This window comes from Lissotriton vulgaris, chromosome 4_1, assembly GCF_964263255.1.
Source record: "Lissotriton vulgaris chromosome 4_1, aLisVul1.2, whole genome shotgun sequence".
In the NCBI taxonomy this organism is placed as follows: domain Eukaryota; kingdom Metazoa; phylum Chordata; class Amphibia; order Caudata; family Salamandridae; genus Lissotriton; species Lissotriton vulgaris.
In genome coordinates, this window is record NC_141691.1 from 1,248,894,304 (window position 1) to 1,248,913,368 (window position 19,065).

At 46.2% G+C, this 19,065-nt stretch overlaps 1 protein-coding gene across 1 annotated transcript in view; it reads left to right on the top strand.

The window, feature by feature from the left end:
* RTTN (rotatin) overlaps positions 1–19,065 on the top strand; it is a 1,129,552-nt gene that overhangs the window by 465,217 nt on the left and 645,270 nt on the right. The window contains exons 25-26 of the mRNA XM_086965450.1: positions 7,908–8,099; positions 18,663–18,902. Coding sequence (XP_086821576.1) covers positions 7,908–8,099; positions 18,663–18,902 — 432 coding nt within the window. The remainder of the gene's footprint in view (positions 1–7,907; positions 8,100–18,662; positions 18,903–19,065) is intronic.

The window sequence follows — 19,065 nt, forward strand, 5'->3', positions numbered from 1 at the left end:
TAGCCCAACAAGTAAAGGGGCCGACACATGTGAAAGGTCACACGCTTGATCTGGTGTGGACGTCACTTCCGGTACAGGGATTGACGATTACGTTGCCTTGTGTCTGGTCGGATCACCATCTGGTGAAGGGAGATCTCCTGATGAACTTACAAAAAGCGAAACCTGTAGAAGGCCAGAGGGTGGTGAGGAAATGGAAGAACATTAATGGAGACAAAATGGTAGCACATCTCCTAGCGAATCCACCCCAGAATTTTCTGGATGAGAATCCGGATGCTCTTTGCAGTAATTTGGACGATAGACTTCGAAGGGCGGCCGACTACGTGGCGCCAGCACGAAGGGTCAACTTAGTAAATAGAGGCTCGGGATCCCCTTGGTATAATGACTCTCTTAGGGAGAAGAAGAGGGCTTTACGCAAGGCGGAGAGAGCTTGGCGCAGAGCCTATGACACTAATGCGCGAAGTCTCTATATGCTAGAACTAGCGACCTATAAACGGGCAATAACAGCTAGGAGGATCACTACAGCCAAAGATCCACAAAAAGAAATCTTTAGAGTCCTAAATGAACTCAGGAAAACAAAAGAACAGAGGCCGGAGTTCACTCTAGAGGACTGTCAGAGATTTCAGGACTTCTTCAGTAGCAAAATCACAGACCTCATCTCTGAAATTGCTCGTACTCCCATGCATGCCTGCCCCCTACAGACCACCCCAGGTAAGAAGCTGGTGGACAGACCTCTGGACACTCTACCCTTGATTGCGAAGGATGGACTGTCCTTGTTTATGGGGCGAGGGTCTGGCTCCCAGGCCGATCCCTGGTCTCCTGAAGTATTCAAACTGGCTATGCCAGGAATAGAAGAAGAGGTCCTGGCTCTCCTGAACTCATCCTTAGCATTAGGCAAGGTTCCGTTAGCCTTCAAGGAAGCACGACTGATCCCTCTGCTAAAAAAAAACTGGGGCAGACGTGAAGTGCCTGAAAAATTTCAGGCGTATCTCCCAGATTCCTTTCCTCGCCAAAGTGCTAGAACAGCACGTTTTGTCCGATCTCTCCGATCATCTGGAAAGGAATGGTCTGTTGGAACCAAATCAATCGGGGTTCCGTGCGAATCACAGCACGGAGCTGGTCATGTTGTCTATCTTGGATGAGCTCAGGAATAGGGCAGATAGGAAGATACCTGGTGCCCTGGTGTTGTTAGACCTCTCCGCGGCATTTGACACCGTGTGTCATAAACAACTTTTGTCGCGGTTGAGGGATTTCGGCATTCAGGGCACAGCTCATGCCTGGTTTGCCTCTTTCCTACAAGGGAGGACGCAAAGAGTACAGCTGGGAGAATTGCTCTCCACTGCAACACCAATTTCTTGTGGAGTGCCGCAGGGGTCTGCCTTGTCGCCCCTTTTATTTAATATATATCTTCAACCGTTGATTTCACTCCTCAATCAAATGGATTATCAGGTGTATAACTACGCTGACGACACCCAAATCATTATCCAAATGGATGATGCTCCTGGGGCGTTAGCAAGGCTGCAAAACATCCTTAAGCATACAGCCAACTGGATGTCTTTGAACTCCTAAAAAATCAAGCCTGACAAGACGGAGGTTTTACCAATCACCATCGCTGGTAACCCATGGCACGACGGGTTTGGCCAAGAGAACTTGGGCCACCCCCAGAACCTGCAGTGGTGGTAAAAAGCCTAGGCATCCAGGTGGATGATAAACTATCCATGCGGAAGCAAGTCACCACGGTGGTAGGAACCTGTGTCTGTCTTCTCCGACAACTTTGAAAAATTGTGCCATTATTGTCCTTCTACACCTTGAGACGGACGGTGTCCGCAATGATATTATCAAGGTTGGACTATGGCAATTCGCTTTATTTAGGACTGCCCCAAAAATGATGAATGATGCCGCCAGGCTCATTTTTAAGAAACCAAGGAGCTCGCATGCGTCCCCATTTATGCGCGAGCTACACTGGCTGCCAGTAAGGCAGAGGGTGCTCTTTAATGGGCTCTGCATCGCACATAAATCGCTCTATGGAAAGGCGCCAAGATATATTAAGACCCGCCTGACTCCATACACACCGGGTAGGTCGTTAAGATCTGCTGAAGCAACTTTTCTTACCCAACCACGCTTCAGATTGGCCACAGTGGGTGGCCGCGCCATCTCCAATACCCTCCCAGCAGTCTGGAATAATCTATTGGCGGATTTGCGGAAGGAATCCAATTTGATGTCCTTCCGGAAGAAGTTGAAAACTGTTCTTTTCCAGAAGGCCTGGGCTGGGCTATAACTCCTGGTAGGGCTTTTTAGGAATCTCTGCTGTGCTTACCTGACAAGCGCTTAGAGACCCCCGGGTTATAACGCGCTATATTAATCAAATAAAATAAATAAATAAATAAATAAATAACGTGGTGGACTCACAGAAGCAACATCTCGGTGGGCCTTTCCTTCCTTACTGAACCAGCTCCATTAGTGGTTACCACGGATGCTTCTCTGGAAGGATGAGGAGTAGTCCTCCAGGACTTACAGGTCAGCGACCGATGTAAACAACAGGAACAACACCTTCCCATAAACCTATTGGAATTGAGGCCAATAGGTTTGGCATTGTTAGCCTTCCTGCCAAGAGTAGAAAGAAGATCGGTGTTAGTGCGGACAGACAACACGACCGCGATGCACTATATAAGCAAACAGGGGGGCACAAGATCACTCTCCCTGTCGAGAGAAGCTCAGAAGATATGGAAATGGGCTATAAGTCACAAAGTAACTCTAAAAGCCGTACATCTTACAGGGGAGCAAAACAAGACAGCGGACACTCTCAGCAGGCAGAAGACGACCTTTCACGAGTGGGAACTCAATCAGGACATACTACTGGAAATCTTTGGCAAATGGGGAATGCCGACAGTGGATCTGTTTGCCATAGCCCAGAACAAGAAATGCCAATACTTTGCAAGCTAGCATCACCAACTGGGATCGTGGGGGGAATGCGTTTTTGATGGCATGCTTAGGAGTCTTTGCCTATGCTTTTCCGCCGATTCCCCTTCTACCGCAAGTGCTCACAAAGATGAAGGAGCCATGCAGGATGATACTGATAGCCCCATGGTGGCCTAGGCAGCACTGGTTCACAGAACTGCTCCTTTTATCAGAAACCGAACCGATACGTTTACAGCCAATACCAGCACTGTTGACTATGGCTCAGGGATAGGTGCGGCATCCAGACCCGACATCACTGCAATTAGGGGCCTGGCTCCTGAATACAGAAAATTTCATCACTTAAACATATCGGCAGAATGCAGAGAGATCCTGCAAAAGCAAGAGCTGAAAGCACTAATAAAACATATAAGTTGAAATGGAAAATATTCTGCTTGTGGTGTCAAGAGAACTACTTACAACCTCTGCGGGCAGAGGCACGTCAGATCATCCCATATTTACTATGGCTGGCAAAGTCAGGTTTGGCCCATGCCTCAATTAAAGTGCATCTAGCGGCGGTCTCTAGATACAGAAGAAACTCAATGGGTCCGTCTCTGTGGTCGGAAAGGATTGTAAAACAATTCATGAAGGGGTTGTTTAGAGCCTACCCACCTATCAGGCCTCCACCTCCTCTATGGCAGCTGAACATTGTTTAATCACAATTGATGAAACCACCATTTGAGCCAATTCACAAAACTGATCTAAAATTCCTATCCTGGAAGGTGGCTCTATTGATAGCTCTAACCTCAGCCAGGAGAGTGGGAGAGATAAAGGCACTTACAACGCGAGAACCTTTTCTGCAATTCAGAGAGGACAGGTTAGTGCTCAGAACAAATCCGAAGTTTATTCCGAAAGTACCAACGGATTTCCACTTGAATGAGCCATTGATCCTTAAAATATTCTTTCCTCCACCATCTACAGCTGCAGAGAGGACTCTCCACGCTCTGGATGTTCAGCGTTGTATGAAATTGTATTTGCAAAGAACAAGAGCTTTCAGAAAATCTACACAAATATTTGTGGCTTTTAGTGCCTCTAGGAAAGGGTTCCCATTGTCAAAACGGGGAATTGCACGATGGATTTCAAACGCCATTCAATTTTGTCATCAGGCGGCGGTGTTCGTGCACATTCAACAAGAGCGGTGTCAACTTCTACTGCTCTGTTTTCAGGCGCCTCCATTCAGGACAACTGCAGGGCGGCTACCTGGAGGAGTACGCATACTTTTACCAGACAATACTGCCTAGACGCTCATGCAAGAGGGAATGTAGCAGTGGGACAAGCTGTACTGAGGAACCTTTTCCAGTAATGGTCAGCCTTCTATGTCATCCCTCCTTCCTTTGTTGGTAAGAAAAGCAAATTTTATTGTTGTATGCTGTCTGGTATATATTTTATGAATACTTTGTCTATGCGTATTTATATACAGCTACTGCTCTGAGCGAAGATCATGTGTTTTGCTATTTGGGAGAAGTAGGTTACAAAACAAAATGTGCTATGTTTTACTGCTCGCTATTCTGATTCATGTATGTGAATCTATGAAAGCTGTAATACTGGAGTAGGAAAACAAGTTACTTACCTGTAACTGTAGTTCTCCAGTATTGGAAGCTTTCATAGATTCACATACGCCCACCCTCCTCCCCTGAGAGGCTCACCTCAGATTAGGCACAAAGGGTGTTATAGCACAAGTGCCCGAAAATCTGAGGGGAAGAAGGTTCTCTGAGGAGGGTTCTAGAGGGTGAGGAGCTCTGATTGGCTAAGGGAAACGTTTGCCCTTTTTTACATAACAAAGGTTATGGGTTGCAAAAGAGAAATGGGCCTAAGCCTCTTTTCAGTTGGCTATACTACTAAGCATTGCTTTGTTATGTACCTGAGACTCCTGTATCGACGACGGGGAAATGATTCAGTTATGTGAATCTATGAAAGCTTCCAATACTGGAGAACTACAGTTACAGGTAAGTAACTTGTTTTCTTACCTAAGAGTGCAGTATCCCAAAGTGGAGTAGCCAATGTGAGTTAGTCCTTCCAGCCCAAACTGGCTGTGACAGCCCGCCACACTTACACTGTGTGTCCAGTGGGTCCCAACAATATCAATTTAGAATGGTTTGCCTAGAGCGCACCCATAAAACGTTCCCTTGGAAGTAGCCACCGATCCATATTAAATCCCTGATCTCCCTGTGGCCTGTACATACATTGATTTACCGCAGTAAGTTGAGCCTCCCAGTAATATCTTTTCAGATGCCGGAAGGCTATTCCCCCATCATACCAGCTTCTCATACGTTTTTGGATCTATATCCGTGGTGGTTTGCCTTCCCACAGGAGGTCTGTCGGGGCACTGACAACAGATTTAAAATAGTCCGGTTTCACTGGGTGTGGCGTCTTCTGCAGGGCATATAAAAACCGGGGAAGGGACATAATTTTGAAAAGGGCTGCACTTCCTAACAAGGACATTGAAAGTGACTTCCAGCGCAGGACATCAGTCCTGAATCTTTGCAGCGGGGGTGGAGGTTGCGTTCATGGAAAAGAGTCTGGTTTTTAGATACCTGAAACCCCAGGTGTTTAAATCCTGAGTCAACTTCAACAATGGTGACGCCCCAGTGTAGGGTAGGTGATTTACCACTAAGAACGTAGAGAACAGAATTGGACCAGTTATTCATATATCCAGAAAATGCACCGAAGACAATGAAAATATGTAGCACTCTGTTTAGGGAGGCCACCCGCTATGCCAAGTATAGTAAGATATTGTCAGCATACAACGATATGCTGTCTTCCCACTCGTCAGCCCATCGAAGCCCTCTAATAACCGGGTCCTTCCGTATCCACATTGCCAAGGGCTCTAACACGAGGGCCAAGAGCAATGGGGAGAGGAGACAACCCTGCCTGGTTCTCCTTCCGAGCGTGAATGTGTGGGAAATTCGGTTGTTGACCACTATTTGGGCCTGAGGCTCCGTATAGGAGGCGTATCCATCGCAAGAAGCCCGGGACAAAAACAGTTTTCTTAGTACTGCAAACATGTATTGCCACTCGATCGTGTTGAACGCCGTGGCCGTGTCAATCGACACCAACACCGCGTCCTCCAGTATCGTGTCAGCCCGATCTTAGACACTAAAGTTAAGTGCGGTATTTCTGGCTGGCATAAAGCCAGACCAGTCTGGTGTACAAGCTTAGTAATGACTTGTAGCAGACGAGTAGCAAGTACTTTAGCCATAATCTTGGCTTCTTCGTTGAGTAGGGAAATTGGCCTATAGGAGGAGCATAAGTGTTAGGGTTTCCACTCCTGTGGATGACCACTATAGTGGCTAGCCGTTGGTCTGTTGGGAGCAATCCTGCTTCGCAGCTTTCATGGAACATATTAGTCAGGCGTGGTGCAATTTTCGTTGAGGTGATTTGTTCTGCATTGTTGACTATTACTTTACGGTTCCCCCTTCAATATGCCTGATATAAAGTGCAAATGTGGCAAGATAAAATTTGCTAAAAATGGAAGAACTCCTCCAAAAAATTACGCAATCCCCATCATACTATCATATCTGTAATCAGCATTTTATCTAACAATGACCTGTCCATAAAAGTGAAGAGTGCAAACGTGACAGCACAAGATGTGCTGAAAGTGCAAGGGTCGCATAAAAGAGAAACAGGGAAAGAGTAAGACTCATTCTGTACAGCAGTCTCGCCCTGTATGCTCTTATTTCACATTATTACCAATTATCTTTCATTGCCTCTTCCATACCAAATATAAATTGCAGGTGTGACAAAATTAAATTTGCTAAAACTGAAAAAAGAGACGTCAAGTTAGAAGAAGAAAAAAATTGCGCGGACCTCCTCATAGTAAACTATCTTCAATTAACATTGTATCTGACAGGGACCTGTCCACTTTCCTTTTGGTGCAAAATCTGCAGTAAAGTACGAAATATGATAGTAAGAAGCATCAAATTTGGATATTTCCTCAATAGTATTCCCTCGTGTTTCCTTGGATCTTGTTGTTCTTCATCAAGTCATGCAATGCCACTTTCATTATATCTAGAATAAAGTGCTAAAGTTACTGTGCAAAGTCGCTAACAGTGTGCAACGGAGAACATTGGAAACATTGAACAGCGTTAATGGGGACCTATCGATCGTACTTCCTTCTCACTGCGGCATCTAAACCTTTCTATGACAACAGCCTATCAGCTTTTATGATACATTTTGTGAAAGCCGCAACCACTCGGGGACATTCACCTTTTAAACGAAAGACTAAGGTGTGCAGCAGGTTCTGATTAAAAAGGTTGAACGCTAAAGCCTTACCTTGAGTCAACAGTTTGGGGCAAGATGATAAGATATGAGTTAGACTTTCCACGTGTAGATGACAAAGCCTGCATTTAGAAGACAATTTGGCAGGCAATGGGTGGTTTGAGATAGTCGGAAATGCACATGAAGAAATTTGTTTTTAATAAAATATTCTCAGTAAGGCAGTTAAGTATGATTGCGGGCGGGGTTATTTATAAGAGTCAATGACCATCTACTCGTTACTTTGTTTACTAAAGTCTCTCTTATCCCTATTTCATAAGATCTTCTTGAATTGATTGTTTAGAGATGTTTTAAAGAGGGCATGCAGGAGTCTTGATTCCCATAGTTCTTTTGCCTCAAGGACATTCACGGCCAGACTGAAAGCCTGCGACCAGCTATTTGTTTTTGGTATTGTAGTTAGAATTTCTTCCCATATCTCCACATGCAGTGTCAACTGATCAGACAGCCTTAGTTGTGACGTACTTTTTAGACACATTCTCTCACCACCAAGTATATGTATTAATTGAGGAACATTCAGATACGATCATTTTTATGTGTTTATCGAAGACTTTATTTAAGTACTGTATTTCTTTATTCTCATGATTTACAACTTTATAATTTTGTTTAGCTTTCCTCAAGACTTGGTTGAAAAATGAAACCACACTTTTCCTAATTTTCTTTTGTATTTATTTTGGTTGAAGCTTTCATCTTCCTGTAACAGTAATGGGTCATCATGTAGTTAGCCCATACTGTGTACCCCTACCTTTATCTGATGACTGCTTGGCTTTAAAACCCGTGTCTGACATGCTAAAGATGGCCTGGAATATTTCATGGTACCATGGGATTGATGGAGTCCTATTAAAGCCGATTGACTCTGGTACTGAAACACAACAGTAAGTTTTTAATATTTTATTTTACAGTTACTCATCAAAAGACTTTGAAAATTCTAATCCTAAAGCTGTCTCTTTATATCCTTTGCTACAGCCTTGATTAGGCCAAGATCTTGTACTTTTACTTTATGATTTTCTCCCCCTGCCAACTATAAATTAAAAGAAAAATAAACTGGTGCTTGTCTACTACTTTTATAGCCATTTCACATTATTTCCCTATTGGAAAGCTTTTACTCTTTCAACAGAATCTCTTCTTGATGATTGTTGCCATATGGATTACTCCGCCATAGCTGCTTATCCCCCTTTTTTTGTATACAGGCACACAGTAAGAAAGTAAGTGACATATTTATAAAGCGCACAAATGCCGAAGCGTCTTGGCTCTAGGGGTGACGTGTTTCAATTGCCCAGGTTTAACCAAAGTTTATTGAGGGGGTAAAGCCAGGTCTTGACCATTTTTCCTAAAGAGAAGCCTGTTGGACTGTAGCCTAATAATAATCGTCAGCTTGTTCCACAATTTGGCTGCCCGGTGAGAGAAACTTTTGCAACCCCATCAGTTTTTTTGAGTCTTGGGAGCCTGAACTAGCCCTGTATTGGCTGATCTAAGATACCGTCACTGGGAATACCAGAGAACTAGTTTCCGCATATCCATGGCTCCCCCACCATACAGCGCCTTATGTACCAGACAAAGGGCTTTAAATTCTACGCGCTGTTGGATTGGGAGCCAAAGAAGTTTCCTAATGCTGGCGGAAATGGAGTGTTATTTAAGGATATTAAGTAGTACTCACACTGCAGCATTCTGCAATGACTGGAGTTTAGCAGTCTGATACTGGTCAATTCCCCAAAGTAATGCATTGCCGTAGTGAATTTTTGAGAGGATAAGAGTTCCCACTACCCTTGTGGCTAAGCTTGTTAGTCCTTATTATTATTTTGTAATTTGCTCATGTCTCTCACACGCCAAGCTCTACATCTTGTACCTCGATAATGCACACATCACTCTCAATATGAAAACAGTTCCCACTTAAGTTCAAAATTAAAGCATCATCCTTCCAGTCACACCCCCTATATCCATATGGGTAAGCCCTTCAGAGGCCCACACAGGTGTAGTGGGTGCTATACAAAGGCTACAGTACAGCCCAAAACCTCTATTTGCCCCATCCTGCCTTTCTCTCCTGCCTTCTATCCTCAAACCTGTTGGCTGCAGCTATTATTAAATATCTCACCCTTTCACTGCCACATATGTCTGCTCTTGAACTTTTTATATCTCGTCATCATATGCCCCCTGGTCTATTTTCTTGTTATAGGGTGCCCAAATTTAAATACCTGAACCTGCAACTTAAACCGCACCACTTCTATATATTCACTCCCTCCTCCTTTTCTTAAAAATGCTGAGGGCTAATGTTTAACCGTATTAACAACTAACTCACCACCACCAGCAATATTAGCAACGTGCTGAAGTCAATTTTTACCACATTGATTCCAACTACATGCTGTTATTTATGTTTATTACTTGCCGTCATAGCCCATAACATCCATCCTTCTCACCACTATATAGATTGGCATAACTGTAAATTCTCACTTTGTCATCTAAGAATTCCCGGGTTTACAAAGATTTTTAGTTTTCGAAGCACTAAAAGCAAGATAATACAGATATCTTGCACTTAATAGGATAAAGGAAGGGGGATAATATGCATAGTGTGAGGTGAGAAAAAGAAACTGCTCTTCTTTGACAAGTCTGTGTGGAGTTTGAGCATCCCTATCTCCTGGCACATCGCCAAGAACTCAGTGTTTGAAGTGCCCTCTACCACCAAAATTCAGAACTTAAATATTCTAGATCGTTCCCATCCATCTTCCCTACAACCACCTCCTCTGCTCCGGTGAAAGTTTCTCCCCCCAACAGTCTCCTCCAAAGCCAAAAACCTTGCACTTGCAGATGTTTGTGAAAATAAAACAAAAAGCCTCATTATTCTAAAGAAACACATTGGTTATAGATTCCTTACCTTAGAATTACCCACAGGCGTCAGACTGGATCCAGAAAGTTTTTCGTCAGCAGTACCTCTGCGAGTCGGACGGTGGCATCGGTCGGCTCCGCGTCCGTCGTTGGCGTCGTGTCGCCGGGATGACGTCGCGACAGCTACTTAGACGCTGCTCTCGCACGCTGACGTCAGTTCTTTCTTTTTCCGCACCAGCCAGCGCAGACTTCTTTTTTGAGTCTTCGACTCCTGGTGCACGAGGGATGCCCGCTTCAAAACCTGCGGTTCCTGTAACCAACTGGTGTTGGTGACAGATCTGCATCGCGTGTGCCTCTTTTTGCCTGGAGCCCAGCCACGACCCCAAGTCGTGCTCCGAAGGCTTTGGGGGAGCGGTCCCGAAAGCTGCTTGAGCGCCGGCAGTCACCTTCGCACCGTTCGTGGTCCCAGTCGCAAGGGAGGTCGAGGGACCAGTCCTGGAGCCACCACCATTTGTCCAAGTCATCGAAGTCTTCGCATTCGGGGTTGGGTAAGTCGAAGCATAAGAAGAAGTCGAAGAAGCATTGTCGCTGTTTGACTTCTCCGCGTCGGTCGGCTGATCTGACAAGGGATGTGGGTGGTGCCCTTCCCGTGGCTCTGTGTGTGAAGCCTGAAGAGTCGACTCCGCGTTTCCCTCCCTTTCCGGGACCTGGAGCGAATCCTGCCCAGCTTCGTACGTTCTACGAGGCAATGCATGCCATCTTTGGGCGGCCCGGACCTGCCGGCGTGCCTTCAGGCCCTGTGGAACCGGTTGGGGGGGCCTAGGTCTTCTCTGCCGACAGCTCCGCCCCTGGCGCCGCAGGCTCTCCTTGGGTCCAGAAAAACCAAAGGGGATGATGGACGGAGCGTTGACAATACAAACACTCACCCCCAGTCAACTCATCTGGGTTTACTCCATCACCGTTCTTTAGCTCACTCCGCCACCCCAGTTCAGACATGGCCATATGCAAATCAGTCTGACCCTGCGTCTCATGGGAACAGTCCAGCCCGAACTGCCAAGCCATGTCTTCCCTGGACCGGAATCAAGCTTCCCAGGACCGGTTTCTGGCATTCCAGCCGTCTTCAGCCGGGCTTGCTTGAATCCAGTGGCAAAGTTAGCATGGGACTCACATCTGAGCATACCCTGCCAACTTTGGGCGAACAAAGAAAAACCAAAGGGGCTGATGGACGGAGCGTTGACAATACAAACACTCACCCCCAGTCAACTGATCTGGGTTTAATCCATCACCGTTCTTTAGCTCACTCCGCCACCCCAGTTCAGACATGGCCATATGCAAATCAGACTGACCTTGTGCCTCATGGGAACAGTTCAGCCCAAACTGCCAAGCCATGACTTCCCTGGACCGGAATCAAGCTTCCCAGGACCGGTTTCTGGCATTCCAGCCGTCTTCAGCCGGGCTTGGTTGAATCCAGTGGCAATGTGAGCAAGGGACTCACGTCTGAGCATACCCTGCCAACTTAGGGCGAACAAAGAAAAACCAAAGGGGATGATGGACGAAGCGTTGACAATACAAACACTCACCCCCAGTCAACTGATCTGGGTTTAATCCATAACCGTTCTTTAGCTCACTCCGCCACCCCAGTTCAGACATGGCCTGATCCGATCGGCGCCGGTTGACCTCATTACGCCTCCTCCTGCGCCGCTTCCTCCGGCACAATTACCGCATTCGACGCCGGTAGGCCCCCCAGCGGCGTCGACCCCGGCATCCATCCCAGAGTCGGACCGACATTGACACAACGCTGTATTGCTCTCCAGGACCCCCAAATTTAAACCAATTGCTCAAACAATTCGGAATTACCACTGGTTGATCATTAAAAACCTAATTAAATTCAAGACTCTCTGCCTGGCATTCAAAGCCGTACACAAACAAGGTTCACAGTTCCTCATAGATCAGCTCACAGTCTATTATCCTACCAGACAACTTAGATCCACGACATCGCATCAACTGGTAGTACCACGAACCAAGACTGTCTCCAGGGGGGACAGATGATTCATTGTCACTGCAGCCAGACTTTGGAACACTGTTCCACTTTCTATTAGGTCAACGCAATCTCTTTTACTATTCCGTAAAAAGTTAAAGACCTGGCTGTTTGACCAGTAAACCACAGCATGATCTAACAATGGACTGGCCTTGTTATCTTGGACAGTGCTCTCCCAGGCTATTGCCGCCAGGAGGGATGCAGCATAGTTTGGGAAACGTTGTGGGCTGGATACCGCAGACTCTCTGGGCAGAACCATTTCCATGCCAGTAGTGCTTCATTGCTACGCCTGGATGAGGGCGACTATTTTTTCAGGGGATTTCCAGAACACCTTGATGGACATACCCTTTGATGGCCGTCGCCTTTTTTGGCGACAAAGCAGACAATGCTCTAGATCGCTTCAAGGACTCACAGGCTACGGTCAAGTCCTTGGGCATCTCAACCCGCCCCACGCAGTCTGCTTTTCACCCATTTTGTGGCTACGGAAGAGGTGCCCTGCTACGTACCCCCAGGGCCACAGCCCGCTGCAAGTTACCCAACCTTCACGTGGCGGGACATGGGAGCAACCGTCGTGGTTCCGGGGGCCAGTAGATGGACCAGTCCACTAAGCCCTCCTCGCCGGCAGCAGCCTCCAAACCTTCCTAGTCCGACATTTCAGGCCCAACAAACGCCAGTGGGCTACAGGATTCGCCATCACCTCCTCCACTGGCGCATCATCACGTCGGACAGGTGGGTTTTGCAGATAGTTCGAATGGGCTACTCACTGCCCTTCGAGGCTACCCCTCCAGCCATGCCACGGCAATACCGCCGCATGTCGGAGGATCACCAGACCCTTTTGCAGCAGGAAGTTACAGCTCTCTTGGCCAAGGGAGCCATTGAGTGCTTTCCTGTCCCAGAAGTAGGTTTCTGCCTCCCAAGAAAGACAAGGGCCTGTGTCCCATCTTGGACCTCAGGAACGTCAACCGCTTCCTCCTGAAGGAGACGTTCAAGATGTTGACGCTTACTCAGTTCTTGTCTGTCCCTGACCCGCCAGACTGGATGGTAGCGTTGGACTTGCAGGACGCTTATTTTCACATCCCCGTCCTGCCGGCCCACCGGCGTTACCTGCGGTTCACGGTAGGCCACAAGCATTTTTAGTTTACTGTGCTCCTCTTTGACCTTACCAGTGCCCCTCAGGTGTTCACAAAAGTGATGGCGGTGGTCGTAGCCCATCTGCGTCGATCAGGGGTTTGTCTTCCCCTATCTCGACGATTGGTTGTTGAAGGTGGGCTCGCGCAAAGCAATCATCTCCCACCTCCAGACTACGGCAGACCTACTGCATTCACTGGGGTTCTCCATCAATATGCTGAAGTCACACCTGGATCCCTCTCAGAAGCTCCTCTTCATCGGAGCGGTTCCGGAAACTGCGCGGTTTTGGGTCTATCCTCCCGAACAGCAAGCCTAGGATATTCAGACTATGATTCTGATCTTTCAGCCTCTATCCCGGGTATCTGTCAGAATGACCCTGAGGCTGCTGGGCCTCATGGTCTCAAGCGTCCTGCTAGTCGATCGTACCAGATGGCATATGCAGGCTCTGCATTGGGACCCGAAGTTCCAGTGGGCACAGCATCAGGGGAATCTGTCCGACTGCGTTCAGATCTCAGGGGGCATTACAGACAACTGCAGTGGTGGCTCCCGCACGGGAATTGGGTCAACGACAGGTCCCTCTCGCTTCCCCAACCAGAACTTACAGTGGTGACAGAGGCATCCCTTCTAGGATGGTGCGGCCACATAGGAGAGGCGGAGATCGGAGGCCTCTGGCCTATGGAGGAGTCTGAGCTCCATATAAACTTTCTGGAGCTTCGGACGATCTGTCTTGCACTCAAGGCATTCCTTCCCTCTGTCCGGGGAAGAGTAGTGCAGGTGTTCATGGACAACACCACCGCCATGTGGTACTGTGACAAACAGGGCTGGGTGGGGTTGTGGACCCTATGTCAAGAGGCCCTTCGCCTCTGGACATGGCTGGAACATCAAGGCATATCTCTGGTGGTTCAACACCTGGCAGGTTCCCTGAACGCCAGGGCCGACGAACTCAGCCGCAGGTGCATGATGGATCACGAATGGCGTCTTAACTCGGAGGTGGTGCAAGGTCTCTTTCGAAAGTGGGGAGAGCCTTGGTTAGATCTAATCGCCACCGAAGAGAACCCGCAATGTCAGCAATTCTGCGTTTTGGAATTTCCAAGGCAGCACTCGCTAGGCGATGCTTTTCGTCACGAGTGGGGTTGCAGTCTGTTGTCTGCCTATACAACTACTTCCCAGTGTGCTGAAGAAGATCAGGCGTGACAGGACCCAAGTCATTCTTGTGGCTCTGGATTGGGCACCAAGAGTCTGGTATCCCGAGCTGCTCAACATGGCCATCGATCCTCCAACCCGTCTGCCTCTTCGGGAGGATCTTCTGTCACAGCAACAGGGGACGGTCCTCCACCCGAACTTGTCCAGCATTCACTACCTCAATGGAGATTGAGCAGCAGCAGTTGATGTATTTCTACCTGCCTCCCGAAGCCTGTGATGTCATTCTGGCCGCCAGGCGTCCCTCCACTAAGACGGTATACACCTGCCGGTGGAACACATTTGTGGCATGGTACATAGCAAAGGCTGTGGATCCCCTCTCTGCCCCTCTTTTTGAGGTTCTCTTGTTCCTTCTTTCTTTGGCCCAGCAGAGCTCTGCTCTGGGCACTATCGAGGGCTATCTCTCAGCCATCTCTGCCTTCCTCTGGCTTCCAGATTAGCCTTCCCTTTTCCCCAGTTGTAAATCGTTTCTCAACGGGCATAACTCATCTCTTTTCTCCTGTTCCCTTTGTTATGCCTCATTGGGACTTAAACAAGGTTTTGAACCTATTTAATTTGCGCTCCCCTTGAGCCGCTTCACAACTGTCCTTTCAGGCTTCTGACTCTTAAAACTTCATTCCTGGTGGCCATCACGTCTGCCAGACGAGTGAGTCAGCTCCAGGCACTTTCTTCTAAGCATCCTTTTTTCTCTGTGCATCCAGACAAAGTTGTCCTCCGAACTCGTCCATCCTTCTTGCCCAAAGTTGTCACTGCTTTTCACATTGGACAGACCATCACTTTGCCCACCTTCTGTCCGCCTCGGCATCCTTCAAAAGAGGAAGAGATGCTCCACCGTCTGGACCCAAAACGGGCGCTTTTCTTCTACCTGGGTCGCACCAAGCAGTTCCTGGTGGATGACCAGCTCTTTGTTTGATACGTGGGTGTCAAGAAAGTTCGGGCCGTACACAAGCGGACTATCTCCCGATGGGTCGTTTTATGTAGCAAAACATGCTATTCTCTTGCTTAGAAGGAGCCTCCAGTGGGGCTGCGCTCCCATTCCACCAGGGCGACTGCAGCCACTACTACCCTGGGACGTGGTGTTCCTCTGAACGACATCTGTCAGGCGGCTATGTGGGATTCATTGCACATGTTCACCAAGAACTACTGCCTGGACAGTCAAGTCCGGAGAGACGGCTTCTTTGGCCGTTCTGTTCTCCAGGACTTTCTGGTGTGAACTTGGTTCGCAGACCCACTTCCGGGGTTGGTATTACTGGGGTATCTATTCTAAGGTAATGAATCTATAACTAACGTGTTTCTTTCAGATGTCCAAGTTACTTACCTTCGGTAACAATATATCTGTAAGAGACATTAGTTAGTTAAAGATTCCTTACCGTCCCACCCATCCTCCTCGTTCTGCAAACTGATTTCTAGTGTTAAGGATATCCTTTAAGGGCTCTAGTTTTGTGCACCAGTGGTCAGTGTCTTGCATGGCTCTGCGTTTCTGCCGTGGAAAGTCGTGAACAGAACTGACGTCAGTGGGCGAGGGCGGCGTCTAAGTAGCTGCCGCGACGTCATTCCAGCGACACGACGCCAGCGACGGATGTGAAGCCGACTGACCCCACCTTCCGACGCGCAGATGTACTGTTGACGAAAACCTTTCCGGATCCAGTCTGACGCCTGGGATAATTCTAAGGTAAGGAATCTATATCTAACTAATGTCTCTTACAGATATATCTTTACCCAAGGTAAGTAACTTGTTCTTCTTGAGCGACGTTGGATATCCACGAGTAGTGACCTAGGCTGTGGAAGAGGAGTAAGAAGAAGACTCTATGGGGCACATGCTTCAATCCTGTATTTTGCGATTCCCAAATAGTGAATGTTACCGTTTAGTTATTTGGGAATCACTAAATGCAATTTATGTAGGAATCTCAAATCAATTTGCCATTCCTTAACATTACCTAATAACGATTCGGGAATGTTAAATCGCTATTGGGTAATGTGACTCCATTCATTCCTATGGGCCTAGCGGCCCATAGGAATGAATGGTATTGCATTCGCTAATTGCAATTACCAAATTGGTAATTGCAAATAATTAATGCAAATGCAAGGGTGCCCGGGCCTAATGCTCCCCTGAAGCACCCCACAAAAAAGGTAAGTATGCACATGTGAAGCACATGTAAATGCACTTTGAAAAATGCATTTTTGAAAGCATGCACATATTACCATCAACTTGAAGTTGATGGTAATTAGCGTATCCTAAATGCACAGTTAAAATTTAGGAAAGGCTACATGCATCGGCAATAGGAAATCGCAAATTGCGATACTCTAAATGCATTTGCAATTTAGGTTATCACAAATAATTGCGATTGCCTAAATTGTGATTGCGAAAACCTACATGCATAAGAAAAGGCCTTTTTCCATTTGCAAAAAGGCTGATTCTGTGAATCGGCACGTTTGCGAATCGAAAAAGGCTTGATGCATGTGCCCCTACATTTTTTAAAGCTCTTTCAGAAAATCTTATTTTCCATGCATACAGTGTTTCCCTCTCTCAGCCAGGTCTCGTGGCTTATTAGACCAATACATCCACTCAAGAAATCAGAGTTGGACCACCATGGTCACATGTTCAAATCCAGGCTGGTCCACTGTACTTTTAATTCTGCATAGGTTGAAAGAATGAGTTTAATTTGGTTTGTAAACAATAAACATCCTTTATCTTTCTATACTGCCAAGAGAGTGAACACATGCTCTACAAAAAGACATCATGCTTAACAGTTCAGTAGGCTCTACTTTTTTTGGAGCCTAGATTTGCCCAGCATATGCCAGAGGACGTTACCTCAAGGGCTGTAGATGAGGAGAGCATGGTATTATATTCTGTCATATCTTGGCACTTCTATTATTACTTTCTCCGCATTCTAAAAAATAATCACTGGAAATTTCTGTCCAAAGTGTTCAAGCTCATGATATCCTTTTCACCATTACATTGACCAAATCACCAACACCTGCATTTCTGGTCAGAACTTTGAGGCCAAAAAGTTCTTTAACATCTCCAGATGAGGTGAGTCTGTGTGCATTGATATTATTGCTTTCTGGAACAAACCAAAGAATACGCCCTCTTAGGATTCAACTCCATCTCTATTCTGAATCATATTTGGGAGCTGTAAACTCCAGCATTGGTTGCAAAGCAGAAAAGAAAACCTAATGATGCAGATTTTGCACCACAATCTTCACATTCACAATGCAGACTGGATCCAGTGATACTTGTGGCTGCTACAACATGGCCATCTAGTGCATGACCAGCTACAACAATCCTTCCAGAGTGAAAGAGAAAGATCCCTGATGCTTTTTGAAAAAGCTGTCATTTATGGTGTGCATTACAGTTAATTTTTCTTTTTGGCTGCTGTGAGAAAATACAAAGGGAAGAAGTAAAACATAATGAAGAAGTGGATCCCTATTTTGCATGCAACAGAATGAGAACAAGGAGCTGCAATTTTGGCTGATTCTTTCTATGCACTATACAGTGAGTCATGAGGGCCTTAGTGATGACTAAATCTGGGTTTATACAGCTGGTTATCGCAGCTTTTTAATGTGGCTCAACCAAAGTCCTGCTACAAGTGTGGACCTTAGACATGCCTTTTGATGTATATGGTTGGCACTGCATAAAGCTGGGCGATCTGCTAAAGTGTGACTATTGGTCCTGATACAAAAACTACGGTGAGCCTAAGTCAAAAATTACCTTTTTATTTACTTTGGGTCTCTATAAACATGTTAAAAAGTTCTTTCAGATTTTTGTCATCACGTTGCATTTGTAAAGCCAAAAATGGTTCCTCTACTTCTGTTTTTCAATTCAATATACATTAAAAATGACTATTACCTGCCAGCCAAACCATTATTATAGCTATGGTGGCCTGGAATATTCCAAATTGACAAACTTTGAGGCGTGTGATGGTTCGTAGTTGTATTGTTACTATCATTGGCAGCATGGTAGGGGCAATGTGTGCTGCAAGCTGCGGTGTCCTGACGAGAGTCTCGCCACCTATTTTTATTTTTTTTACAATCGAAGCACTGCTTCTGGGAATGCTAGTTATTCTTTTTTCCTGTAATAGCCTTAATGACAACATTATTCTGCTGCTTCCTCCCAAAGGTTTTTGAATTGGTGTCTAATACCTTCAGTAACTTGCTTCCCATTTTATAATAGTTTTTGACGTCACATAATTCATGTTAGTTTACATGATAACATGTTTGAATTCTCATACTTTTCTTGATACACTTTCAGATTTTTAGACACATTGATGTTATCTTATGAAGAGATTGTTACACTGAGAGTTACGCATATTGCCAGTGGACTTCAAGACTGCCTGGACTCTATCAACCATGCAATGTCGCATGGAGAAGTTAAGACTGCGGTTGCAAGAATGAGTTTTTATCTTTTAAACGATAGACTCTCTCTAAGATGCAGCCCTGACTCGAGTATGTCGACATTGAAGTGCTTGCCCTGGCACACTGCACTAAACAGGTAAGCATAGAAAATTGCATCAAACATGTCCTAACCTCAAAATGTTGTGTGAGAAATAAAAGGCTAACTAATCCTAGTTGTTGTCTATTTTCTGAAATGTGCAAGATAAAATATGATTTATGTCTCATAAACCTTTTAAACATACTGTTCAGTTTTAGATGAG